The 27,712-nt window shown below is 54.1% G+C and overlaps 2 protein-coding genes across 4 annotated transcripts in view; both read left to right on the forward strand.

Moving 5' to 3' along the window:
* The first annotated feature begins 700 nt into the window (after positions 1 to 700).
* On the forward strand, positions 701 to 7,942 carry LOC148218041 (class I histocompatibility antigen, F10 alpha chain-like). 3 transcript variants are annotated; one of them, XM_088158146.1, is made up of 8 exons: positions 701 to 989; positions 4,633 to 4,896; positions 5,152 to 5,427; positions 5,618 to 5,890; positions 5,983 to 6,090; positions 6,189 to 6,224; positions 6,344 to 6,375; positions 7,465 to 7,942. In XM_088158146.1, the coding sequence occupies exons 1-7, from the start codon at positions 914 to 916 to the stop codon at positions 6,367 to 6,369; spliced, it is 1,059 nt and encodes a 352-aa protein (XP_088014272.1). In that variant the 5' UTR covers positions 701 to 913; the 3' UTR covers positions 6,370 to 6,375; positions 7,465 to 7,942. The 3 variants fall into 3 exon arrangements, with proteins under 3 accessions (XP_088014272.1, XP_088014273.1, XP_088014275.1); XM_088158147.1 differs by having other exon boundaries at positions 7,479 to 7,942; XM_088158149.1 differs by lacking the exon at positions 701 to 989 and adding an exon at positions 1,010 to 3,560.
* Positions 7,943 to 9,079: 1,137 nt separating this feature from the next.
* Positions 9,080 to 27,712, forward strand: part of LOC148218042 (uncharacterized) — a 31,698-nt gene continuing 13,065 nt past the window's right edge. Inside the window, exons 1-2 of the mRNA XM_088158037.1 lie at positions 9,080 to 9,188; positions 15,529 to 16,459. Of these exons, the coding sequence (XP_088014163.1) occupies positions 15,556 to 16,459 (904 nt within the window). The 5' untranslated portion in view covers positions 9,080 to 9,188; positions 15,529 to 15,555. The remainder of the gene's footprint in view (positions 9,189 to 15,528; positions 16,460 to 27,712) is intronic.

The raw sequence follows: 27,712 nt of genomic DNA on the forward strand, positions 1-27,712 counted from the left end.
CCCAGTATGATCCCAGTTACAACTGCATTATTCCATTTTCTCTTAATCACCCCTGCTACAGATCTGATCACTCCCAGTATGATTCCAGTCAATCCTAGGATGATCCATGCCACTGCCAGTCTCTGCCAGTATATATCAGTTGTCCCCTGCGTGCTCCCAGTAGCCCTCAGTGTGGTCCCAGCATGATCCTGGTGCCCCAGTTCTGCTCCCAGTGGGTTCTCGTCCCAGTCCTGGTGTACCTCGGTGTCGCAGTCTGTCCCAGTACCTTCCCAGCAGCCGTCGTCGTTTCCCAGATCCTGCCCTGCCCTATTCCCGGGCACTGAGACCCCCCCTGCACCCCCTTTCCCGGGAATCCTCCTCTGCCAGCCCCTGGCTCCCCTGTTTCCGTGTCCCCGGGGACCCCCAGACCCCCATTCCCGGCCAGCCCGGGGCACCTCACCCCCAGGCCTCCTTTTCCTGGGAAAATCTGAACTGAGCACGGGGCTCTCCAGCTGCTCTGGGATGTATGATCACCCAAAGGAAAAATAGAGAACAGGAGAGGGATCGAGAGAAGGAGACTGGGAATCAGGGATCGGGGTCACTGCGCCCAGTCCTGCTCCGCCAGGGGTGGGACCAGCACCCGCAGGAAAAATTGGATCGCGGAGCTCCCCCCGCTCCGGGCCGAACCCGGCGGGTTCCGGGCAGAGTTCGAGCGAAGGGTCCGGGAGCGCAGCACAGCCCGGCCCGGGGGTCCCGCAGTGCGGGGCTGTGAAGGGTCCCAGGTGGATCCCTGAGGGATCCAGAGGTGTCCCAGGTGCGGATCCGGGTGAATTTCCTGGAATTCCCCCTTTTCCCCTCCCCCCCGCGCTCCCTCGGGCACTTTCACTTTCGCATCTCTCGAGCTGCGCCACAGCTGCGACCGCCGACGGCAGCGATGGCTCCAGCGCTGGGTCTGGGGCTGCTCTTGGGGCTTCTGGGGCTCCTGGGGGGCCCGGGGGGCGCGACAAAAGGTGAGTGAGACCCTCCGAAACCGGGACCCCCCTGAACCGCAATTCCTGGGCACCAGGATCCCCCTAAATTTCCATTTTCGGGCACCGGGAGTCCCCTAAAACTCCGTTCCCCGGCACGAGATCCCCCGGAATCCCCATTTTAGGTCGTGTGACCCCCAAAAATCCCCTTCCCCAGCACCGGGACCCACCTGTACCTCCTTCCCCAGGACAGGGACACCCCGTAGCCCCTCTTCTGGCACGGAGATCCCCTTGAACCCCAATTTCTGGTCACCGGCACCCCTTGAACCCCCATTTTCGGTAACCAGAACCCCCTTGAGCCCTGAATTCCGGGAAGGAAACTCCCCCTTAACACGCATTCCCCAGCACGGGAACCCCTGAACCCTCGGTTTTGGGTACGGGGACTCCCCCGTACTCCCTTCCCCAGCACCGGGACCCCCCTGCACCCCTATACCCGGAACTGAGATCCCCCGCACTCCCGTCAGTGCCCTGGGAGCCCCCTGCACTCCCATTCCCAGATCCACCATTTTCCTCGGCTTTTGGACCCCCAGATCTCCCAAATTTCTGCGTCTCCCCATTTCTCCATTCCCGGCGTTTCCTGGAACGGGGTTCCAGGGGGTCCCCCGGGGTCCTAGGGGGTCTCAGCGGGGATCCAGTGGGATCCAGATGAATTCCCTGGAATTCCCCTTTACTCCCATCTCGTTTTCGCGTCTCCCAAATTGCGTCCCCAGGTTCCGCCCGCCTCTCCCTGCCCCAGCTCACCCTTTCCCGTGACCCAGGGACCCCCTGGACCCCCATTCTTGTGCACAGGGACTCCTGGATCCCCCATCCCGTCTCTCCCAGTCCCTTCCTTGAAACTTGGACCCTTCCTGAATCTACCAGTTCTGCTCCTGACTCTTGGACGCCCCCACACTCCCCCAGTCTCTGCGTACACCCCAGTTCTCCATCCCCTGCTCGTCCTGCGGGGGGTCCTGGGAGGTCCCAGGGGGAATTCAGGGGAATTCCCAAGGTTTTCTTTGTCCCCTCCTCGCGTTCCCCCAATCACTTTCGCGTCTCCCAAGCTGCGGCTTCGGGATCCGCCCGGGGACCGGTGACCGCCCCCGGCACCGGGACCCTCCTGAGCCCCCGTTGCTGGGAACGGGGACCCCCCTGCACTTCCATTTCCGGACGAACCCCCCTTCCTGGGCACAGAGACCCGCCTTGAGCGTTCATTTCGGGGCACCAGGAACCCCCTGTACTCCCTTCCAAGTCCTGAAAACCCCTGCACCCCCTTATCTTGCACCTGGAACCCCCCTGAACCCCCATTCCCGGGCACGGAAACCTCCCTGAACCCCCATTTCTGGGAAACAGGACCCCTCTGAACCTCCATTTTCAGGCACCAGGAACTCTTGAACCCCAGAAGCTGGGAAGGGAACCCCACTGAACCCAATTTCCTGGGCACCGGGACCCCCTGAACCCCCATTCCGCTGCACCAGGACCCTTCCAGCCCTCTATTCCTGTGAACGGGAACCCCCGTGCACCCCCTTCCCCAGCACCAGATCCCCCCACGCCGTTATTTGGCACCAGGACCACCCTGAACCCCGATTTACCGGCACGGGAACTCCCCTGAACCCCCATTCCTGCGCACGGGGACGGCCCTGAATCTCCATTTCGGAGGAACCGGGACCACCTTCCCCAGTTCCGGGACCCCCTGAACCCCCATATTGAGGATCGGAACCCCTCTGAACCCCCAGTTCTGGTGCATCGGGACCCCCATGTATCCCCTTATCCAGCACTGGCACCCAGCTGAGCCCCCTTATCCGGCACCAATGCCCCCCGCACCCCCTTTCCAGACCCTCTCCCTCTCGGAGACCCCAGCCCCCCTTTTCCTTGTCCTCGGGACCCCCTGGACCCCCATTCCTGCCTTTCCCAGCTCCCGCCCTCCACTTTCCTCAACCCGTGCAACCCCTTTCCTGGGCATAGGGACCCCCTGGACCCCCCATTGCCTTCACCCCAGGACCCCCTAAACCCCTATTCCTGGGCATGGGGACCGTTCCCGCATCCCTTTATTCGGTACTGAGACCCCCTCCTGAACTCCTTCACGTCTACTGGGATCCCCTGCATCCCCTTCTCGGGCATCCCGCCCCTCCCAGACTCCAGACCCGCGTTTTTCCTTCACCTTTGCACCCCCAGATCTCCCAAATTTCTGTGTCTCCCCTGTTCTCCACTCCCGGCGCTTTCTTAAGAGGGGTTTCAGGGGGTCCCAGGTGGGTCTCAGAGGGCTCCAGGGGGGTCGCAGCGGAGATCCAGAGGAATTCTCTGGAATTCCGCCGTCCCCTCCCCCCGCCGCGCTCCCTCGGTCTCTTTCGCTTCCGCGTCCCAACCTGGGAGACCGGGATCTACCCGGCGACCGATGATGTCACAGAAAAATCGCGTTACCATTGGTGAAAAGGAAATAGCAGCACCAATGGCGGGGCCGGAGGAGGCTCTGGGGGCGGGGCCGGGCGGGCCTGCGGCGGAACAGCGCGATGGCTCCAGTGCTGGGTCTGGGGCTGCTCCTGGGGCTCCTGGGGGATCTGGGGGGTGCGACGAAAGGTGAGTGAGACCCCCCGAAACCGCGACCCCCCTGAACATTCATTTCCAGGCACCGGGAACCCCCTAAACCTTCATTCCCAGGCATGGGGAGCCCTCCATAGCCCCATTTTGAGTCCTGTGACCCTCCCATCCCCTTCCCCATCACCAGGACCCCCCTGGACCCCCATTCCTGGGCACGGGGGACCCCCCTGGACCCCCATTTCTGGGCACTGGGACCCCCTTGAGGGCCAGTTACCGGGCATCAGGACCTCCCTGTACCCCCTTCCCCAGCACCGCAAAACCCCTGCACCCCCTTATCTGCCACTGACACCCCACTCATTTCCCGTTCTTTGACATCCAGATCCCTTTGAACCTCGAATCGCAGCACGGGAACCCCCCTGAACCCCCATTCCTGGGCACTGGGACACCCGTGAATCTCCATTTTCGGGCCTGGGACATCCCTGCACCCCCTTTTCGTGCATCCCGCTTTTACCAGACCCCAGTCCCGCCCTTTGGACCCCCCGGACTTCCCAACTTTCTGTGTCCCCCCCGTTTTCCACTCCAGCCGCTTCCTGAAACGGGGTCCCAGAGAGTCCCGGGCGTCCCAGGGGTCTCAGGGGGGTCGCAGCTGGGATCCAATGGGATCCAGATGAACTCCCTGGAATTTTCCCTTTCCCCTCGTCCCCTCCCCAACCGCATCCCCTCGATCTCTTTCCCGTCTCCCAGGCTGATCCTTCGGGATCCACTCGCCTCTCCCAGCCCCAGACCCCTTTTCCAATGACCCTGCGACCCCATGGACCCCCATTCCTGCTTTTCTCAGTCCCCCTTTTTCTCTGCATCAAGGGCCCCCGAGCCCCCCATTCCAGTTATCCTGGGTCTCCCCACCTTGTGACCCCTCTTTCCTGGGCACCTTTCCTGGAACCCCCATCCCACCTCTCCCAGTCCTTGTATCCTCCTTTCCTTGGCACTGGGAGTCCCCTGAGCCCCCATTGCTGGACACTGGGACCCCATGCACCCCCTTTCCATCTCTCCCAGTTCCCCTTTCATTGATCCATAACTCTCTCAATGCCCCCAAATCTCCGTGTCCCCCCAGTTCTCTACTCCCTGCATTTCCTGCACGTGGCCGTGTCGGAGCCCAGCCCAGGGATCCCCCAGTACATGGTCACGGGGTTTGTGGATGGGATCCCCTTCGAGCGCTACGACAGCGAGCGGGGCCGGGCGGTGCCACTGGCACAGTGGATGGAGGATGGAGCCGAGCCGGGATATTGGGATAGGAAGACCCAGAACTACGTGAAGGACCAGGATGTGGATGCCTGGAACCTGGATACACTACGGGACCGGTACAACCAGAGCAGAGGTGAGTGGGGGGATCCATGGGGCTGAAATGGGATCGCTGGGGCTTGATTGTGGATTCACAGGGCGCCAAGGGGATGAGATGGGGATCCATTTGGCTGGTATGGATATCTTGTGATCCATGGGTTGGGATGTGGATCCATGGGGCTGGGATGAGGCTCTGTGGGTCTCCATCAGATTCTGGGGCTCCATCGGGCTGGAATGGGGCTCTGGGACTGGGACATAATTCCATGGGTCTCTGTGGGTGCAATCCCCTCAGGTCTCCACACCGTACAGTGGCTTTATGGCTGTGAACTTGTATCCGATGGGAGTGTCCGTGGATCCTATCGGAGTGGCTATGACGGGGGGGAATTTGTCTCCTTTGACCTGGGATCCAGGAGATTCGTGGCGGCCGACAGCGCTGCTGAGATCACCAGGAGGCGCTGGGAACGTGAAGAGAACGAGGCTGAGGAGTGGACAAATTACCTGGGGCAAGAATGCCCAGAATGGCTCCAGAAATACGTCAGATACGGGCAGAAGGAGCTGGACCACAAAGGTGGGAGCAGAATTCCTGTGGGAATGTGGGACTTGGGAACGGAGGACTTGGGAATGCAGTAATTCCAGTGGGAATTCCATGGGCAGATCTCACCCCTGTCCCATTCAAGTGGGAATTCCATGGGCAGATCTCACCCCCATCCCATTCCCATGGAATTCCATGCATGTCTCTCACCGTAATCCCATTCCAGATCCCCCTGATGTCCATGTGTCTGGAAAAGAGGAACAGGGGACACTGATCTTGTCCTGCCACGCGTACGGATTCTACCCCAGCTCCATCGCAGTCAACTGGATGAAGGGGGATGAAATCTGGGATCAGGAGACGGAGTGGGGCGGGATCGTTCCCAACAGCGACGGCACCTTCCACACCTGGGCCAGGATCGAGGCGCGGCCGGAGGAGCGGGAGCAGTACCGGTGCCGGGTGGAGCATCCCGGAATGTTGGAGCCTGGGATCTACGCTTGGGGTGAGGCTGGGAATGTGGAATGTGGGAATTGGGAATTTGGAATGCCCAAATGGGGATTCCCCTCCCCCTGCTCACCATCCCTCGTTTCCTAGATCCAACATCTGGCAGGAATCTCACTGTGGTGGTCGCTGTGTCCATCATCGCTGCCGTCCTCATCCTCATTGTCCTCATTGGATTCGTTGTCTGGAAGCACCAATCCGGTAACGCATGGGATGGGGGCCGGGAAGGGGCATGGATCCACCCAGCACTGTTCTGGGAAGCCTGTGCCACCAACGCTGATCCCACTGTTTTTCCACAGGGAAGAGGGACAGGAATGAATACAGCATGGCAGCCAGTGAGTACCAGTGGTGGATCCAGCTCTGGATCCCCTCTGTGCAGATCTCAGGATGGATCCTGGGGTTAATCCTGGTGTGTGATCCGTGCTAGAATCTCATGGATTTTCTCTTTCTGCAGGAAATGATGTGGGAACAACGGCTTGACCGCAGGTACGGAGAGGGATGAGGGTGGGATTCCAGAGAGGGATCAGGGCAGGATTGGATAGATTGGGATCAGGGAGGGACTCTGGATCAGAGCAGGGGTCCAGAGCAGGATCAGATGGAATTGTGGAGTGGGATCGGGGCTGGATTCTGGAGCGGGATCAGCTGGGATGGATGGAACAGGATTGGTTGGAATTCCAGAAAGGAATTGGGGCAGGATGGGTAGGGCGAGATTGCGTGGAATAGATGGAGCAGGATTGGTGTGGGATGGATGAAGTGGGATCAGGGAGGTGTTCCAGAGCAGGATGAGTTGGATGGATGGAGCAAGTTTGAGGCAGGATCAGGTGGAATTCCGGAGCAGCTCCCGCTCTCCATGGGCTCCAGCCAGGTCCATCCTGTGGGATGGGGACAGGGACAGGGTGACACCATGACCCTCTCTCATCCCGGCAGGAATCACTGCCTGAGCAATCCCCAGAGCTGGATCCGGCCCCTTCCTGTGGTAGTCGATTTGGCTGAGATGGACTGGGATTTAGCCCAAATTCCCTATAAAGAAAGCACAAATTTAAGACCTTGGGAGGCAGGCTGTTAAAAAGCAAGGCCTTAGACATTAGGTCTGGTCCCTGCCCTGCAGATGCAGAGGCTTTAGCCTAAAACCATGGGCTTTGTAAGGACATGTCAGGCATGCCTAGGCACGTCCCTAATTCTCATTTGTCTTTGGACCTTTGCCCTCGGGTATCCCTGTGTATATCCCTCCCCCTGGTCTTTGGATGCAGCCTCTCAGATCACATGTTCACAGATGGATTAAAAGGATATCACAGGCACACCATCATTCCCATCCCTATTATTATTATTATTATTATTATTATTATTATTATTATTATTATTATTATTATTATTATTATCATTATTATCATTATTATTATCATTATTATTATTATTATTATTAGCCACACCGTAACCCGGTCAGGCTGGTGAAGTTGTCACAAAGGGAAAAACCCCCATTGCATTACAACAGGCAGCCATATCAGATTCCACATGTTCCAGGTTAAATTCACATGAAGGGGAAACTGGATTTACAGAGATATCTAATGGCTTTAGGTTCCACGTTGCAGAAGCTCCAGAATTACATCCTGCTATCCAGACCCATAGGACTGGACACACCTGCACATCCCTTCCAGCCTGGACACTGGGTCTATGTGAAGTGATGGGACAACGATCCTCTACAAGCCAAGTGGAGAGGACCATTCCAAGTCCTGCCGACCACCCTCACCTCAGTCAAAGTTGCTGGCAAAGGACCCTGGATTCAGTGCTCCAGAGTTAAGAAGGGTTCTGCTCCTGAAACAACTGAAAATACAGAGACTGATGCAGATAAAAATATGTTTTAAATTATTCCTCTTCTGTGCCTAAAGAACTGTTTGTAATAATCAGGATTCGTCTTTGCATGATAGCCAACTGTGCAAGACATTACTACTGTTAGATATTTACTGTTAGATATTTATATATTATTAGATATTTATCTGTTGTTAGATGTTTACTGTTGTTTGATATTTATCTATTAGATATTTATTTACTGTTAGATATTTACTGTTGTTACATATTTATCTATTTATTGGGGGTTAGGTTTCTTTTCTTTTGTTCCTTCTTACCTATAGAATTTTTCCCATGAATTGCTAGAAAATTCTAACTGCAGCTACTGGTTAGTGCTTTAGAAAACAAAAGGTTGGCCTGGCCCAGGTAAAAAGGAGGGCGGGGGTGGGCAGCTACTCAAGGCTTTGGGTTTTGGAAGACACGTTTGGAGCTGCTCTTGCTCAAGGAGAGGAAATCCCCATGACCCAGCACAGAGCTGCTGCTCCTTCTCCTCTGGGGTGAGCCTCTGCTCGTAAGAGCAGCCACTGACCTAAGGCCTTATTAACCCCTTCCTCACTAAAAGAGGCACCGATCACCCTCTGCTCACACCCAGCTGCCGCTGCCCGCTGCTCCTTCAGCGCTGCTCTGAGTTTCTCTGCGCTGAAGCCCCGCCCTGCCCTGCCCTGCTGGGACGTCCTGAGGTTCCAACTCCTGCCGAAAAACTCTCTGATACATCTCGTCCACCAGCCCAACATCTTTTGTTCATTCCTGCTGTTCTAGCTTAGTGCTCTTCAGAGTCCTGCAGGGGCACTGGGATTGACTGCCCCAGGGCTTTGAGAAGCAAATCCTCTCCTCCATCCTTTCCCATCTCGGCCAGAAATGCTGTCACAGGCTCCCTGGTTCTGTTTGTTATTAATTCCACAGTTGTTGTTTTCTTGCCTTGTTATACATACCAGTAAGAAACTGTTATTCCTATCTCGTATCTTCGATTAAAACCCCCTTAGTTTCAAAATTATAATAATTCAGAGGGAGGGGTTTACATTCTCCAAGTCCGAGGGAGAGTCCTGCCTTCCCTAGCAAACACATGTCTTTCAAACTGAAAGAAATTTTGGTGCCCAACATTCTCTGCGGAGAACTTTGTTTGTGTTTCCAGGCCAATGGCGGCTCAGGCCCGGGCCCGTTCCAGGGCTGTTCCTCATCTCCGCCTTTGCCCTCCCACAGCCCGGGGGGCCCTGAGAGCGCGGGCCGAGGCTGGGCCGTGTGTGCAGAGCCCGGCTCTCGCTGCCATTGGCTGATTGTGCCAATGTCACTCCCGGTTCTCGCGCGCTGAATGGGCAGAGCGGGGACAAGCCCCGCCCATTAGGCGGGGTGCAGCAAAGGCGCCATTGTCGGACAGTTTGTGTGGGCCCGGCAGCGGCGGCAGCTGCCCGAGTCCGGTGAAGCTGCGGTGGAGCTCGGAGGCGGCCCCAGCGCAGGTGGGAGCCGCGCTCGGTTGTGCGGGGGCTCGGGGCTCGCTGCGGGCCTCGGGGGCGGCAGGGGGCTCTGGCGGGTTGGTTGTGCCGGTGCCGGCCCGTGTTGGCGCTGGGCTGAGGGCGCTGCGGGAGCGGCTGCCCGCGGTCTCCTTCCCGCTGGGGCCTCGGCAGGAGCCGGTGCCGGAGCAGCGCTGGCTCGTCCCGGTTGCTGTGGGTGGCACAGAGGTGTCTGCCCTGTGCCCGGGGCTGTGCGGGAAAATTCCCGTGGCCAGAGGTTTGTGTGCATAAAGGAGACGGAGGAGTCCTGTAAAAGTGACTTTATTGATGACCAAAGAGAGAGGCCATGCGGCATTTGCCATGCGGTCTCTCCAGTTGTTGTAGTACGCAGTCTCCTTTTTATTCTCATTTTCCCGGCTGCATTCCCCCTCTCCCTTTCGCCACCGACTGAGGTACTTTGAAGGCTCAGACTTCCCGATCCGACTACTGCATGTCCTCGTTAATATGTACCTCTCCTTTTGTATAACATCCGATATTCATGGCTTTGTTAAGTGTTTCTCCTTCTCGAAGGTCAGGCACTGAGCAGGATCTTGGCTGAGCAGCTGTCTCTGGAAATTAGTAACAGTTTCTGAAAACGATGGTTTCTCCCATTACTTCCTTTTATACAAATCCCTGGCCCTATCTCCAGGCATATTCATCTTACTCTACTCAAATCCTCTTCTTATTTTCTCAGTAATTATCTTTACTGACTTTAATGTCCATTGGCTTAGTCTCTTTTCCTGGATCCTCTTTGGTTTGGGATTATTCTCAGTGACCTCACTGCCTGTCCTTTTGTAGCTGTTTCTGGATCAGGAGGCCTGGCTGCCACCTGCATCCCCTTGCTCACCTGCTGAATGAGCTGCACTCAGCGAGGTGTCGTGCATGGTAAAAAGAAGAGTTGCTGCAGCACATCAGAGGAGGAACTGCATTCGTTTAATCCATGGCGCCCCAAAAACTTGTCTAATTCTCATCCTTTCTACATTTCTACCAGAATATGAGCTACTTTCTACTTTCATTTGTTATCTATTTCACCAGTTTTCCGTTATTATCTGTTTGCAAATAGCAGTTTGAATAATCTAATTTTCCACAAATGTCGCCTTCATCTTTGGCGTGGTTTGGTTGTCATGAAGGTCAGGAGCTGGGTCTGCCTGCTTCATTATTATTTCGAGGACATCTTGTCATCTAGTCCTGTAGTTCGAATGATAAATGGGTATTTTCCCCAGCAGTGTTAATCTGCGTTTCTAAAGCTCTTCTGACTGCCTGGAACCAAAGGTTCTCTTCCAGAGCAGACATTGTGTGACTCACATGTGGCCCCCCACAATCTGCTTTTTACTTGATATCTTTAGTGTTAGAGAGTCAAGGCATTACTTGATTCTGGGCAGGATGTGCAACAGAAATCATTTCATCCACACATAAGTGCCCGGGTGTGCAGAGAAAATCATTCCATGACACGTGAGTTTTACTGGATTTTTCCTGAACTTTATACAGTCTTAAACCCTTTGGAATCCGTTGGTTTAGTGTTCATTGCTTCTAAGTTGGATAGTTCTTAATATTTGGTATCCTATTGGCCCCGTATTACTTTTCCTCTGATGTTAATTAGATCCACATTCCTGGATTTCCTTCTCAGCCTTTTCCAGACCAGGTGCCTCCATGTATGCCGGGGGCAGTGTCTGGGGTGGGTGTTCCTTGATATTTGCTGATGTTTCCTTGATGTTTGGTAGCCTTGTGGGAATCTTTTGGGCTATTCCCAGTCTGTTGAGATGTTAAACTCACGTTCATTTAGTGTAACATCCCTTTAAAAACACACTTAATAATTCCTTTCTCCAAGACAAATGCAAGTCAAGCCTGCCTAGAGAAATAATTCTGAAAACATTTTTCAACTTGGTGTATTTTCTGACCATGGAATCCCCGGCAGCCCAGTGTGTGAGTGTAACTGAGGGGCAGAGTGGAATTGTGCCGTTGTCTTCCCCAGCAGCTGTGGCAGTGCAGGCACAGAAAGCAGCGAAGCTCCAGCAGTGGCAGCAAGGATTGGCCCCAGTATGTGGAGATGCCAAAGGAGGGTGCCCAGGCAGAGGATTTCAGCAGAGGATCTGTGGGCAGGCCCAGGGGCTTGGCCCGATGTGGAGCCCTGGCTGCTGCTGCGTTGCCTTCAGTGCAGGGTCAGTGGTGTCCTCCCATGCTGCTCCTGCAGCCGGGAATTCCAAATCTCCGGGGTTTGAGAGCCCCTGAGCCCAGGGTGAGGGGTCCCCCCGTGTTGAGCTGTGCTGGCGGCTGTTTCTGTGCTCAGGGACTCTTGGAATGGGCCACGGCACTTGGCCACCAGTGGTGCTTCTTTGCACTCCTTAGGCAGGACCCGATGTCCTGGGTGGATGCTGTGAACAGCAAAGTGCCAAGGCAGGCTCTGTGCCAGCCCAGCTTCCTGTGGCAGAGATTTCACAAGAGACAGGATTCTGGCCACAGACTGCTTGAAATATACATCCCTTATCTCCACCCTGCACTAGGTGGAGAATTACCAGGGCAATGAATTGCAAAGATCACTTCCAAGGGAGATAATTGAATATCTGCCCTGGGTCTGGCTCTTATTCTTGCCCAAGCCAATGGCAAAAGCTGTATCCATTGCATCTTGGTTTCTATCACCAGCTTCCAAAGGAGTTTGTTTATTTCCCCATTCATTCTTTCTACCTGCCCAGAGCTCTTGGGGTGCAAGGGCTTGTGGAGGTCCCATTGTATTCCTAAAGCAGCCATAACGCCCTGAAGGATCTTTGCTGTAAAATGAGTTCCCCATCTGAGAGTCTGTTTTTTCCACAATCCTTTATCTTGGAGTTGTTTTAGAAATACCTTAATAAACGATCCAGTGGTTGCTGAAGAGTGTCACAGTGTTAGCTGGTTTACACTGGGCAGTGAATTTGGCCTCTGCTAAGAGAAGTGGCCTGGCCTAACAGCAGGCCCCCAGAGAACAGAGATAGTCTGGAACTCATTGGGTTACATCCTTGTCTGTCTTCAATTCTGTCCTAAGCTGCAGGGGCTATTGCTCAGAGGGCTGAGCAGCCTAAACTCGGAACCAATCACAGGCGCTTACCTGGGAACATTAAGAAAGATATTTAAGAAGAAGTCAGAAAAATAAAGAGGACTTTTTCATAAGGATCAGAGAGTGCTGTGTTTTCTGTCTCAAGTACAGCAGCAGTCGACTCAACAGAAGAAGTCAGAATTGCGTTTGCCACCCTGTTAGCTGCCATGCTGTCACCAGCAGATATTTGAGCCTTCCTGCTCAGGGCATTTCAGTGCCAGGCTCTTCCAAGCACACCCAGCTCTGCCGGTTGAGCTGACCATGCAGGTGGTAACCTGAGCTTGGTCTAATTCCCTTTCCTTCATCAGAGCGTGTCTTGGAGCTCTTTTCCCTTCTCCTGCCCTTGAAGACTCATCCATAAACACATTTTGTCCCTCAGGCCAGGGAATTTCCCCTAAATCTCTCCCAGCCTGGCTCTGGAGCTCTGTCACTTGACTGCAGTCATGGGTTTGTTCCCAGCCCCCTGTGCAGGCTGTTCAAACAGGAGCCTGGGTTAAACCCTTGCCCTGTCCTCAATTCTAAATCCTCCTGTGCCACTGAACAAGTTTCATTCTGTAATCACCAAGCACTGCTCATCCATGTAGAGGCTCCTTTGGTTATCAAAGCTTTCACTTGGTGCCAGACTTGAACAACAGGAGATCTGCTGCCATCAGTTTTTGGGCCTCAGGTCCCATTAAAGCTGTGGCTGCACAATTCTGCAGACAATGAGGCCACTCTGGCCACTGGGCTAAACATTTTAGCAGAAGAATTCCTTTGGCATGGCCCTGTTTAACATCCACATACAATTCAAATTTTTTTTCTGAGTCTGGTAGAGCCATGGCTGCAGCATCAATCATTTGTTTATTTCATTATCTTAAGTTTTGTTCCATTTCTTGTATCCATACCACAGCATTGAGACTATCTGGTGTTTAAAAGTCACAAAGTGTTCTGGCTAGAACAGAGAATCCTCAATCCAGATCCTGCAATTTCCTATTAATCGTCATACTTCTTGCAACTCCTTTTTAATCCTGGGTTATTTCTGAGCTTCCCTGGTCTCTCTCTGGGTCAATACACCAGAAGCCTGCAGTCAAAATATGTCCCAAATATTTTACCTTTTTCTCCACCATTTGCCCTTTTTTTTAATCAAATATTTAAAGATGCTGTTTAGCCTGAACATTCAGCCATTTCACAGAGGCTTCTTCTACCACTTCTTGTCCTCCTGATTGCAGCAAGTCATCCACATCCTGCATTAACCCAGTCCCTGGGGGTGGGGTAAATTCTTGTGATATTTTTTGCAAGTTTTGCCCGAATAAGGCTGGTGCTCCCGTGCATCCCTGCAGAAGGACCGTCCATGTCTTTTCCATTTTCCCTTCTATCTCTTGTTCCCACTCAAAGGCAAAATCCAGTTTACCATCCTGAGTGGGCATCCCCAGAAAGCATCTTTGCCATCAATTCCTGAATGGTGTCAGTGTGAGGAGGGCACCTGGTTGAAGATGGTGTAAGGATGTGAGAGCCCCAGGGTGCTTGGGTCTTAATATGCACTCCACTTTTGTACAGCTAGTGATATTCATGGCTCTGTTAAGTCTTTGTTCTTCTGGGAGTTCATGAATTGAGCAGGACCTTGGCTGAGCAGCAGTCTGTGTGGTCAATTAATAACATTTTCTGACCCTGGTGGCTTCTGCTGTCCCTTCCTTATGTCCACGTCCCCGGCCCTATGTCCAAGCGGATTCGCAGCATGTGTTTGTAGAGACCCTTTGCTGTTGTTCCTTGCATGGGGGTCCCCCGTTTTGGGGCCATCCCCCCTGGAGCAGGGTGTCCCGGCTTGGTGCAGCCCCGCCCCTCGGGCAGCGCTGAGCCAATGAGAGCGCGCGGCGGTGATGACGCAGCAGTGTCCAGGCAGAGCCGCAGCTCCCAGCGTTGCCCACCTGGAGCCACCTGCGCCCGGCCCGGGCCCCAGCGCCCCCCGGCAGGGGAATTTGGGGAGGTGGGAGGGGGGGAGCGCCAAGGCCGGGCCCCCCCGCGCTGTGGTGGCGGCAGCGGCTGCAGTGGGGAGCGAGTGCGGGCGGGAGCGGCCGAGAGCCCAGCGCTGCCCCAGCCCGAGCTGCCCCAGCTCCATCGCTGCCCCTGCGCTGGGATGCTGTGGGTTTGGGGGGAAGAGGGAGCCGGCAGTGGGTGCTGGGCCTGGGGGAAGCAGGAGAAGGGAAGGAGAAGCAGGGTTGAAGAACAACATGATCAAATGATGCATGTGGGAGGAGGAGGTGGGATTGTGCAGGAGAAGGAGGAATAGTAGGAGGAAGAGGAGTGTGAGGGGCAGTAGGGACACAGGATGAGGACGAGGAGTAGCAGAAACAGGAAACACCACAAGGTTCCACCCCTCCCTGTATCTGCAGGCCCTCCCAGCCCCAGGAGTGTTGCACCTCCTTACGTGCCACAGGTGATGAGGGAGAAGGATCCATGATTTGCACAGGGGTAAATCTTGGTGTTTCTGAGCTTTATTGGGTTAAATGTTGGGGCTGAGGTTTTTCTGTGGGTGCTGAATCTTCATATTTTTTTCCTCGATTACAATGTAAAATGTGCCCAAAATTATGTATTCTATCACCATCTGTTGAAGCCAGCTGGGGTAGGGATCCTTATCTCCGAGGGAGATATCCTCTGTCAAATGGCCATATGCTAGAAAACAGGTGGGGGAGTGTTCTTTATCTTTCCTTCCATCCATCCTTCCTCCAGGACGATATCAGGTATCTTCTGTTAATGGGCCATTGAGTTCAATACATAACTGATAAAATTACATCATCCCATTTTGAGATTGTGCACCCAGGGGGAGGAGCCAAACATTTTGTACCTAGATTCAAACTGAGATTTGGAACACCAAATCATCCCTTACCCACTGGTTTCCAGAGGACAAGAGCTACCAGACCTTTCTACAGCATCACTACTACAACAAGACCACGTCATCTGGACTGCTACCACCACCTTAACTAGAGGGGCGTAAGGTTGTATTCTGACTCTGTCAGTTGTTTTCTTTTGTATTGCATGTATTATATTTTTTTCTCTTGTTTTTTTCTATAAAATTCTGTTTCTGACTTGGAGTCTCTCACAGGTTTTGCTTTCAAACCAGCCCAATTTTCGAGGGGATTTTGGCTGAATCTTGGTGTTTGGGAGGTTATTACAGACACAAGATGGTCAATGACTTCCAGAGATGAACTTGGGCAAGGAGGAACTCCCGGTTTATGGAGCTCTCTTGTTTTTTCCCCAAACCAGGATTTTTCATTCCCACGGCGTGAGGACATGGAGGAGGCAGAAAAGCCCCGGAGATCCCGCAGGAGGAGGGGCTGCAAACCAAGCACAGGGAGCTGCAAGGAGGAAAGACCCTCCCTGAGCCGGGAAGGCGGCCGGAGATCCAGGCAGAGCTCAGAGCTGGTGGAGAAGCCTCCTGGAGGGGAGAAGCCCCACAAGTGCTTGGAATGTGGGAAGGGTTTCAGCTACCGCTCCAGCATGATCCGGCACCAGCAGATCCACACTGGAGAGAAGCCCTATGAGTGTAGGGAATGTGGGAAGGGATTCAGAGTCAGCTTCCATCTCATCCGGCACCAGCTAATCCACACTGGGGAAAAGCCCTATGAGTGCGGAGAATGTGGGAAGAGCTTCAGCAGCAGCTCCAACCTGATCCGGCACAAGATGATCCATACTGGGGAAAAGCCCTACGAGTGTGGGGAATGTGGGAAGAGCTTCAGCTACAGCTCCAATCTGATCCGGCACCAGGTGATCCACACTGGACAAAAGCCCTACGAGTGTGGGAAATGTGGTAAGGGTTTCAGCAACAGTTCCTACCTGTTGCAGCATCAGTTGAGCCATACAGGGGACAGGCCCTACACATGCTTGGAATGTAGAAAGAGCTTTGCGTGGATGTCCAGCTTAAAAAAACACGAGCACATCCACACCGGGGAGAGGTCCTACGAGTGTCCCAAGTGTGGGAAGAGGTTTCAGACCAGCTCCAATCTCCTCATGCATGAGCGGATTCACACAGAGGAGAGGCCCTTCCGCTGCCCTGACTGCGGGAAAGGATTCAATCTCAACTCCACCCTCACTGTCCACCGGCGCATCCACACTGGGGAGAGGCCCTACGAGTGTCCTGAGTGTGGGAAGAGCTTCTCAAAGAGCTCAACCTTGAGCCAACACCAACGGAGGCACCACTAAGGGAAGCCCTGTGAGTGCCCCGAGTGTGGGAAGAGCTTCGTGCTCTGCTCCAGCTCCATCCCCCATGGGAGGATCGGTGTTGGATGATCCCCAGTGACCCCCGTTGGGCAGAGCCCTGGTGATCCGTGGTCCTGGTTATCCTCGTTGGGTCGGGGGAAGGGGTTGGAGAGATTTCTTTCCCTTCTTATTCTCCTGTGATTTGGTTGGTAATAAATTCCCTCGCTGTGCCCAGGCTCAGTCTGTTGTTCCCCTTCAGGTGCTCAGGGTGGGATCTCTCCTGTTCATTCTCTCAACTCCTGGGCCTTTCCTCAGCCAATCAAATAATGTAATTTAGATTCAGCCAATCAGAGAGAGCAGCTCTGTTGACACAGCAGTGTCCAGGCAGATCCACAGCACCCAGTGTTCCCCACCTGGACCCCACCCAGTCACTAACCCCCTGTGGCACTTACACACGTCCTTCCCCAGTCCCTCCACACAATAAACGTGACTGGGGTGAACTGGTAAGCTTTATCGGGAACACTGGGAGCAGCTGGGGAGGGGCAGAGTGGCAGCAGGGCTGGGGGTAACACATGATCCCCCTAAAATTAGTGTGGGGACAAAGCAGAGGTCCTGCCCAAGCCTGATACCACGGGGCAGGGCTGCAGCTGCTGCCAGCTCAGCAGCTCTGTGGGAACAGAAAAGGAGGTGACACCGGAGTGGGGGCCCCACGGGGAGCACACACACTCCAAGAGAGGTGGCACATGATCCCCCCAGGACCCCTGGTCTTAGGCTGCAATACAGGATGGGACAAAAAGTATGTATTCTATCACCATCTGTTGAAATCAGCTGGGGCAGTGATCCTTATCTCTGTGGGAGATATCCTCTGCTAATGGGCCATCTGTTAAAATCAGGTGGAGCAGTGTTCTTTATCTTTTCCAAAGCCCATCCTGCCTTCAGGAAGATATCTTCTGTTAATGGGCTATTGAGTTATACTGTATGACTGATAAAATTACATCATCCCTTCCGTTCCCAATGAATGAATGATAAAATTCCATCATCGCACTGGGAGATGCTCCAGCCAGGGGGAGGAGCCAAGCCTTTCCTAGCTAGATAAAAACTGAGATTTGAAACACCAAGGCAGTCTTTCTCCACTGGATTGCAGTGAAAAATTGGATCTTTCAACATCAATACTGGACCTTCAGAGGAGAACTGCACGTTTCTACAGGAGCACTGCTTCAACTGAACCATATCTGTCATCCAGGAGGACTGCAGCCACCATTCAATCAGACTGCTACCAGCACCCTGACTGACACGGTGTCAGGTTGTATTCTGACTGTCAGTGGGTTATTTTTGGGCTTTTACTCTCTGATACTGTATTTCTATTTTAATTTTCCTAGTAAAGAACTGTTATGCCTATTCCCATACCTTTGCCAGAGAGCCTCTTAATTTCAAAATTATAATAATTTGGAGGGTGGGAGTTTAGATTCTCCATTTTAAAAAGAGGCTTCTGCCTTTCTTGGCAGACACCTTCTTTCAAACCAAGATAGATTTTGGTGCCCAACGTGGGGTCTGAGGGCACTGGGAGAAAGAAGGAATAACAGCTCCTGGGTAACCTGTTTTTTTGTGTGCTGGATATAGAAACCTCATTGGGTGGCACCATGTGGTCTAGCTTACTGTGGTTCAGGTGGGACGTGGTCGTGGCTGTATTCCTCCCATTTGCAGGCCCTATAACTAAAGCTACTGTGGCTGTTATCCAGTTTGCTTTATGGGTTAATAAGGTGAGGAATTAATGGATTTTTAACTTCTTTGGAAGGCGGGTACATGGATTCAGGACTATCACACTCTAAATGTGTTATTTGGATTACTTTAACAATGGTACCTACTGTGAGGGAATGACACCAGGGAAGACTTTTCTCCCAACCCTTTACCCAGTTTTTTGGGTCTACCCCACCATTTTCTGAAGGGATAAAATGTCCTCTAAATGCTAATGATATCATACAGTGCCTGGTGTTGCTGATATGCCTGTTCTATTTAGCAGTCAGAGATAAGGGAATATTGGCTTGGATAACCACTCTGGTACCTACCCCAGGAAATAGAGATGCTGCTGCAGAGACTGACCCTGCCCCACAGCCTGCCTCAGAAAGGAAACACCCGGATTGGGTGGGTGTTTTAGTGAAGGAGATGTGTGAGATGAGCTAGATGCTGAAGGAGTACCTTTCCCCAGCTGGTGAGAAACTCCTCCTGCCTTAGAGGGAGAGTCTGATGGTGCAGCAGTGGAACCCACAGACATTACATCTGTCCAGGTTCCAGCTGAACTGCAAGGGCAGTCACAGCCAGCAATAGTCGTCCCTGTGGAAACAAAGAAGTCTAAGATGAAAACAAGGCACCTAGATAATAAGAAAGGAGGGCCCTCACAAGCAGCAGGGGAGACAGAGGTTGAGATCATCATCGAGTCCCTGTCATATGAAAGTCTCTCTAGTCTGTGAAAAGACATTGTATGATGGGGCAGCGAGGCTTTTACAACCTGGTTACTTTGGGTCTGGGACCTTATGGGTACAGGCGTCCAACTGGATGGTCCTGAGGCAAGGAATTTGGGACCCGTGACCCAGGACTCAGGTGTGGACCAGGTATTTGTAAGGGAGACAGGGTCCCTTTCCCTCTGGGAGCGACTTTTAATGAGTGTGAGAGAGAGATTTGTCCACAGAGAGAGAATGCAGGAGCACCACCATAGAATGTGCTGGAAGACCCTTGAGGAAGGGATGCAAGAGCTGAGAGAAGTGGCAGTACTGGAGGTGCTCTTTGGGAGGGATGGACAGCATGACAATGACCCTGACAAGGTCAGGTGCACAGGGCAGATGTTGTGGAATCTGGCAAACCTGGGGCCATCTCAATACACCACCTTCATTGCAACAATTAATGCTGATAACAACCAAGATACAGTGGGTTCTGTTGCTAATAAGCAACAAACAAGCTTAGAAATTTTGAGAGTATGATCAAAGCTCGATGCAGGCTCATGTCTCTGCTGTAATTGTGAGCCTCCAAGAGGAGATGAGGGAGGAGGTGAGGAAGAACAGTTCCCAAGCAGCACCAGTGCGAGTCACAGACCCCAAAGTTAGAGTACACTCTGAGTATTTTATTGATAACTTACATCTTGCACTTCATACATTAAACTGTGTTAATCAGACTCTGTCATATCACGAGTTCCTGGAACACATTTTCAAGCCTTCCAGCTGTAGCCCAAGGGAAGCTGTTTCTGTCTTGCATCACAAAATTGGCAGATGTTTTGCAAAGACAGCCCTTTAAAAAGGACTTGTTACTTGCATTAACATCCAAGAGGTTGCTTTCAAAGACAGACAAAAAACCCCATGAACAAACAGAAACCAAACAAACAACATATTAAAAACTTTATTTTTAGCTCTTGCTTTTAATATTTTCCAAGCCGGCCTCTTCTTCCACTGCAGTGTTTTTCTTTGAACAGAAAAACACCTTTGCCAGAGGATGTGACTTAACAAGGCACATAGAACTTACACACAGTGGATATATTAAAGCTAAACAGGCAGAGTCCCATTTCACAATCATCATCATTTATTTTCTGTTTATTTTGTTTTCAGAAGGGTGAGAACTGTATCTCAGATCCCCTGGCTAGTTTGGTGCCATAGCCACTGATTACCTGTCCTTTCTAATTATCTGTCCTTTCTGTAGTTCCTCTGCCCATTTGTCGCTCTTTGATCGCTGCCTTCTTCACCTGATTTTTATATTTTTCTGGATTTGTGGGCGATTTTGTATGGGTTTTGATTTTTTCTTGGTGGTTGTTTTGTTTGCCTGTTTTGTTGGGTGACAGTTTTGGTGTTGTTATTTGGTTGGGGTTTTTTCCAGTTACCAGTAGGAATCAGCTTGTGATTTGGATTGTAAAGTTTTGAAGACAGGTGTTGCACATAAAGGTTGTTTTTGTTTTTAAAGTCATCTCACACACAGCTCTGCAAGGCCCTGTGACTTTGAGGACTGTGAGCTCTAACAAATTGTGCATGAATAGGAAACTTGTAGTTCCTATCTGCATTACACACAGCAAAATGTAAAGTGTTTGGAATGGAATCAATTCTAACCTTTTTTTATTTTCCTGCCATGCCATAAATTGTGTCAGATTCATCAATGAACTCGGTTCTTCCAGGATGGAGTGTGCAAGGATAATCCCTTAGCTCCTGTGTGGAGCTGGTGTGCACCAGGCCAGACACAGCACTGTCACCCATAGCCAGCCTCTGTCTGCACAGAGAGCAGGGAGCTGCAGCTCTGAGGAACTCAGGGCTTAGTGAGCAAACACACCAAACCCCTCATTTAGATCTGTTACTTTACTGGACTATTTGTTGCTATGTATTTAGTATATATTTATTTATAGTATATGCTGCTGGTATATTTTTATATCCCCACCCAAAGCTGAAAAAAAAGAACCCTGGCAGTTTGCTTTAGCTGTGAATTGAAAAGACTCATTTCAACAGGTTCCAGCTTTGCTCGTTGTTTGAATTCAAAGCAAGCAAAAACCTCTTCTGTTGGTCACATCAAACCAGCATAAGTCTGTGAAAGACAGAAGAGTAAAAATTAGTTCATTTTCTAGTACTTACAGTCTTCTAATTCAGCCATGGGATAATTATGCCATAATTCACTACATCAAATAACTGGTAAAAGCAATAGAAAAGAAATTTTTTAAAGCTAGGTTTAAAAAAAGTGGATTAATTTCATAAACAAAACCATGTAGTAAAAATACAGTAATTTAAACTTCTCAAAGCCTTTTGATAATGGACCCCTGCACCCCAGTCATGTGCAGTGCAGCCTCAGCTGTCCCTTTGAACCCAGAGCTGCCAAGGATCAGGGCTGGGATGAGCCTTCACCCAAAAGTGAATCCAAAATCAGTCGAGAACAGGGCTCACACACAGAGCAAAGTCTAAAGGCCAAGCCCAAACCTCCATCAGGTTGGATTTGTTTAAACACTGAATTGTAGAAAATTTGCTCATCCTGTAACATCATTATTACCATGAAACTTTACATGAGCTGCTAAATAACCACATTCCCATCCTGAAATGCATTCCCAAATATTGTTGTGAACTTGCTCTGCCTCTGCCGCTGCTCCTGGGGCTGCTCTTGGCCACGCAGCCTCAGTGGGAGCCAGCACTGGCTGCAGCCCCAGCGGGCTCCCCAGGACAAGGCCCAGCAATTAAGAGGCCAATTAAAGCACTGGGCAGCAGCAGAACCCTTATCAGAGTTATTGGGACAACAGGGACTTGCCACAGCTCCACAGCAGCATGACCATGAGCCAGGCTACCAATGCAATGAGCAGAGTTTTAATAAAACTGCAGAGAAAAATCAGCAACTTACCGTCCTATCTGATAGAGCTTCCGAATGCCAAAATAGCAGCAGAGCAGGACAAGTGGCACAGTGAACATTGTCACTACTGTGCCGATCATGCAGGACCAGCGCACATCCTGGGGGCAGACAATTCTTGGAAGGCGCTCTGGATCCTGAGCATCTATTCCTGTTTCAGGGATAACATCTGTGGGAGCAATGGGGAGCGTGAGCCCGTGCTGTGCTCCACTGCTGAGCTGGCAGCTCGCTGCATACGGCCAGGACGTTCTCTGTTTGCCCCAGAGCTGGGGCCTGCAGGCACCTTGGCACCCCTTGGCACAGGCTGTGCCACCCAACAAAGCCCAGGAGGCCGGGAGGAGAGCCCGGGGCCAGCGCAGCTGCTTGGGCAGTCGCTGCTTCCAGGGAGCCGCGCCCAACCCATCCCTGAGCAGCCACTGCCAGCCCCGACCCTCCCTGCCCCGTGACAGCTCCCCCAGCCCAAGGGGACAGAGCCAGGCCCTGTCAGGACACACTGGAGCCCTGCTCTCCTGTAACGGCTTTTTCCTCGGCCTAAACAGAGTCTTTCACCCTCCTCCGGTCTAGCTCAGGTGTTAGGGTGATATTCCTCTGGGCCTTAGCCACAGAGACGTAGATAAGATATCAAAAGAGGCTCTTTCCCCTGATAAAGTTACAGGTTTATTTCTCGTGGGTAGTGAGTGAAAAGGGAAGGGAAAAGAGCGGGGGAAGAGAGAGAAAAGAGGGGGAAGGACAGGGTAAAAGCGTGGGGGGGGAAAAGAGAACGGGGGAAGAGAAAAAGGGGGGGAAAAAAGAAAGAGCGGGATAAGAGATCTGGGGGAAAAAAGAGATGCAGGAAAAGAGAGCGAGGTCAGCGGGTCCTGACCTTTTCTAGGGTCTGGAAAGGGGGGGCGGGGAGAAATTGGATCCCAGCCAGCTCTGTGTGGCCAGGAGGGGAGAGGGACCAAGATACAGGGCACAGCAGGGGTCACGGGATGTACCATTTACAATGTATGTAGGAAACGCAACACTCTCCCCCTCTGCCCTTTCCCCACCATGGTCACCCCTTGCAGCCCCTCCCAGGTTTCGGGCGGTGTCTCCCACGGAGGGATCCCAGCAGGATTGCTCAGCCTGGCTGAGCCTGGCACAGCAATCACCTTCTGTGGCTCTGCCTGGCATCTCCTCCCTTTGTGTACCAGGGGCTGGCACGGAGCCATTGCTTTCTCCAGGAAGCACTGCCTTCACCAAGGCCTTTTGGTCCACCTCTGGAGAAAGGAAGAGGCGCAGCTGGATCAGATGGAACCATTCCCCATTGGGGAGGGGGCATCTTCAGTAAGTAATATTTGTCCTAGACATGGATAAGGATGAGGAAAAGGCCCAGGCTCTTGGGGTTGCCACGGGGCCTTCCCTCCTCCAAAGAGCCACCCCTCCTGATCTAGCCTGAGACCAGGAAATTTCAGGGGATCTCAGGGTGTGCATGGCCTGTGGGACACTTTGGGCTCCCTGTCAGATAATGCCAAAGGCCTTCCTGCAGACACTGGGGAGAAGCTGCAGCCAGGCCAGGCTGGGAAACAGCCCTGCAGGCTGTGACAGCAGCAGTGGGACAGCGAGGCTGCCATGGATCCCTTCCTGCTGTGCCGGGCACGGCGTGTCCAGATGTGCAGAGAAAGCCCCCGGCTGCTGAGTATCAGGAGAAGGCTGAGGGAAATGCACCCACCACGGCGTCTCTGCAGATCACTCAGCATCTGGTCCAGCAGTTTGGATGCTTCCACGGATTTCTTTTCTCCTACGCCTTGGTTCTTCCATCTAGGAGGACCTGAAGGGAAAGTAGTTCAATTTCTCCTTCAGGCTGCAGTGGCAGTGAGTGCATTGAGTGCTCCAAGGCACTTCCCCAACTCTGCCTTCCACTCAGGAGCAGGGGCAGAGGGAGCACATGCCTGCAGTGGCCCCACACTGGGATGGAAGGAGCCCCTTGTGGGGCAGTCAGGGGAGAAAGGACTCCCTGGAGCTGCCAGCAGCTCTGAACCCAGCCCCGGCCAGGGCCAGGGCTTGGCCAGGGCAGCGGGAGCAGCTCAGGCTGCCTGGGGCCGGCAAAGGAGCCACACAAGGCACAGCCCCGGGGCACAGCCCTGGGCCCTTCCCTTCCCTCTCTGCTCTTCCCTGTGGCTGCACAGAGCACACGGAAGGAGACACTGGCATTGCACACGGGAAGAGGATTGACAGCTAAATTCTCCTTCCTCCCACTGACAGCGATCCTGTGGGATCAGTCAGGGTTCCAGAAGGGAGCAGGGCAAGGTTTCCACAATACCTCCACCCTGAGATTATGGAAAGGGAAACATGACAGGAATGAGCTCTTGCCACAGTGACAGAGATTATTTTGTCAGGAAAGGCACACTGAGAACTTGCCTCTACCATGCTCTAGAACCTTCATCCTGTCATTCACCAGTTTTTCAAAATAATCCATGTCACCATCCCAGCCTAGAAGGAAGCACAGATGAGAACCATTTCCATGGTGTTCTGGGATCCCCTTCTGCCTTAGGGAACTGGGCACTGCAAGGGGGTCGGGTAAGGCTGTGGGAGCCAGATGTGAATGGCCATGGCCAAAGCTGAAGAGGGGCCTGGGGAGCTCTGGGCTGGCTCTGGTCACTCTGCACACTCTCTCCATGCCCTGTTCAACATCTCTGGAGGGGAAACCGAGCCAGCCCAGGGCCCCTGCAGGGTCTCTCCCTCCCACTGAGGAAAGCCTCCCTAAAGCCCTATGGAAAACCATCCCCAACGCTCCCTGGGGAGAAGGGAGCGCTGTCCCAGGGAAGGGGAGCCAGGCCCCCAGCTCACCTGCTCCCTGTGCTCTCCACGGAGCTGCCTGGGCAGCCCTGGCAGGCAGGGCCAGTGCCAGGAGGAGCAGGAGGAAGAGGCGCAGAGCAAGGGCCATGGTGCCTTGCCCTGTGCCAGTCCCGCAGCTCTTGCTGCCCCCGCTGTCCTGACACCGCTGTCCCAATGTCAGCACCACTGCCGCCGCCGCCGCTGCTGCCCCAGCAGTTGTGCTCAAGGCCTGACTGCTCGGTGCCTGTGGTGCTGTGCAACCACGGGGCTCTGGCACCTCTGGGACCTCAGAGCCTGCTGTGACCTCATGGCCAGGGTGGAATTATGTGGGGAGTGGGATCTATGTTCTTTGGGAGGGAGCTCATCCTGCCCAGCAGCTCTGTCCAAGGGCTGTGACACAGTCCCAGCCCAGCTGATCTCACAGCCTGAGGGATGGAGAGCAGCTCTGCCAAGAAGGGCTTGTGGGTGGTTCTAGATGAGAGGCTGGACATGAGCCAGCAATGACACATCCAAAGGAGTGAATGTTGAAGGAGGTGATTTCACCCCTCTGGTCTGATGAGACCACACCTGGAGTACTGCATCCAGCTCTGGGTCCCAACACAGGAAGGACATGGTCCCGTTGGAGCTAGTCCAGAGGAGGCACAAAATGATCTGAGGGCTGGAGCCTGTCTGCTTTGGAAACAGGCTGGGAAGCTGGGGGTGTTCATGCTGGAAGAGAGAAGGCTCCAGGGAGACCTGATTGCTACGTTTCAGTACCTTAAGGGGACTTGTAAAAAAGATGGGACAGAATTTTTAGTGGGGTCTGCCTTCTCTGGGCAGGCCTTGGCAGCACCGCAGCCCTTCATGGCCTCCCACTGTCCCGTGCCCTCCACGCCTCCCCCAGGCCTGCCTGGCTGCTGGAGGAGCTGCAGAGGAGCCGCATCAAGAGGCACCTCAGAGCCCTCAGCAATCCAGCCAGCAACACACGGGCAGGACACAGATGGCGCTTCCAGGCTGGCAGAGGGGTGCTGGCCATCTCCAGGGACCGGTCTCTCAGGGATCCCCGCCGCAGCTCCGGCCTCTGCCCGCCCGCTCTGTCAGAAGCCTTAAGGCTTCCACAGAACCACCAAAGGCCAAGGGCCTTTTGGCCACTTTCCCTTCCACTCCGCACGCTTGGCCAACTTGCCGAGCACAAGCACCCTTTTTGCCCTCTTCCCCATTGGCCTGAAGACTCTGGGCACCAAAAGAAAGCTCCTGGACCTCTGTGTATGACAACAGCAATTTACTAATCCTACAGTGGGGTGAAACAAAGTGCTTGCAGAGCAGAGGTGTTCCCTGCAGGCTCAGGTGGCCCCAGCAGACGCAGCCTCCCGGATCAGTTCTCCACAGTGCTCACACAGGACAACCAGCCCCTGCGACACAGGGAAGGCCGTGACTTCCAGAGGCGGCGGAATCCATCTCGCATCTGCTGGAGTCGGGAGGAGGGAATGCTCTGTACAACTCTGTTGATGTACAGAGTCTGAAGAGCCAGGCATGAGATGGCAGGGCTGGTGTCATCTGTCATGTCCTGAAGGGCTGGAAGAGAGAGGAACAGAGCCACAGTCAGAGCCTGCATCTGCAGGGACCTGGGGAGACCCTCCTGCCCCATCCCTCCCACACGGCAGCTCTTGCCATAGCCTGGAGGAAGCAGGAGACAGCGAGGATCAGCTGGAAGGCGCTGGCCACGAATGTCCCTCCCGCAGGCCCCTGGAAGGTCTCTGTGCTCTGCCCACGCCGCCCCTCGTGCGCGCAGGGAGCAGAGCCCTCCCAGCCGGGGCAGGGAACGCAGTTGCCAGCGCCAGCCCCCGCTGACAGCCCGCTGGCCTCACTCACCCCTGCACATGAGCTGCAACTCTCGCTGCTGCTCTCTCAGGAACCGCCCGGCCATCCCTGCCAACACAGAGCCTGTCACGGCCCCAGCCGCACAGCTGCCCCGCAGCGGCGCTGCCAGCCCTGCGGCCACAGCAGCGCCTTCCCCTGCAGGGCTCAGGCCCGGCCCTCGCCGCATCCTGACGCCCAAGGACACGGCTGCGAGAGGGCGGCAGCGGCGCCGAGGGCAGGCGGGGCTCCAGAGCCCCGGCCCGGATGGCGCTGCCGGGGCAGCAGGCGGGGCTGGGGCCGAGCTGCGGCGGGGCGGGGAGGGAGCCGGGCTTGTGGCTCACCAAGAAACCTGACGGCCGCCTCTCGCAGGGGCTCCTGTGGGCTCCGCAGGTACGGCAGCGCCTGGCGCAGCAGCTCGGCCGCTCGGCTCCTGTCCTGTGCCAGCTGGAGAGAGCGGCAGGGCACGGAGGGAAGGGTTGGCGCGGGCTCTGTCCCTTGGCCCCGGCCTGCCCTGCCCGCACAGCCCTGAGCGGGGCAGAGGGCCCGGCAAGCCGCGGGCTTGATGGAGCTCGGGGCTCCATCAGCTCCGGCCCTGGGGCCAGAGGAGCCTGGAGAAGAGCCCGCGTGGGCAGCCCAGGGAAGGGAGCAGCGTTCTTACCAAGCACTCGCCAAACCTCCACATCTGATCCGCCATCAGCAGGTGCTCAAGATCTCTCCTCTTCAGGAAGCTTAGTGCTGAAAGCAGCGTTTCACAAGAGGCCTGCAGAGCAGCAGAGACCCAGAGATGGCACCGCAGTCCAGGGCACAGGAGCTGCCTCCCTGTGCCAAGGCCAGGAGGAGGCTGGAGCCCATGAGGTGCCCGGGTGCAGGGAGACAGCTGAGCCCCCTGCCAGGAGGACAGCAGCGCCCAGGAGTCCTCACCTCTGCCACACGCATGTTCTCATCGTGGCAGTTGAAGAAGAGTGGCAGCAGGCTCTTGCTCACAAGCATCTTGAGGGGCTTTTTACCCTTGGCCGCTACCAACCTCATCACCTCTTGGAAGAGGCGAATGGAGAGCAGCTGCACATGGCGGTTGTCCTGTTGGAAAGGAAGCAAAAGCCCTCCTCATCAGCTGCTCCAGGCCCCTCTGTGCACAGGCCCAAAAATCCACGGGGCCCCACACTTGGGGGCAGCACCCAGTGGCCGTGGCTGGGGGCACAGAGCCTTACGTTGTCCAGCAGTGGCCAGAGCGCGCCAGCCAGCCGCAGGGCGATGGGGC

This window comes from Sturnus vulgaris, unplaced genomic scaffold, assembly GCF_052056855.1.
Source record: "Sturnus vulgaris isolate bStuVul1 unplaced genomic scaffold, bStuVul1.hap1 Scaffold_195, whole genome shotgun sequence".
NCBI lineage: Eukaryota > Metazoa > Chordata > Aves > Passeriformes > Sturnidae > Sturnus > Sturnus vulgaris.

Coding starts and splice junctions, on each gene's coding strand:
- LOC148218041 (XM_088158146.1), top strand. CDS start 914: ATGGCTCCAGCGCTGGGTCTGGGGCTGCTCTTGGGGCTTCTGGGGCTC. Junction 4,897..5,151: donor CCGGTACAACCAGAGCAGAG/GTGAGTGGGGGG, acceptor CAATCCCCTCAG/GTCTCCACACCGTACAGTGG. Junction 5,891..5,982: donor GCCTGGGATCTACGCTTGGG/GTGAGGCTGGGA, acceptor CTCGTTTCCTAG/ATCCAACATCTGGCAGGAAT.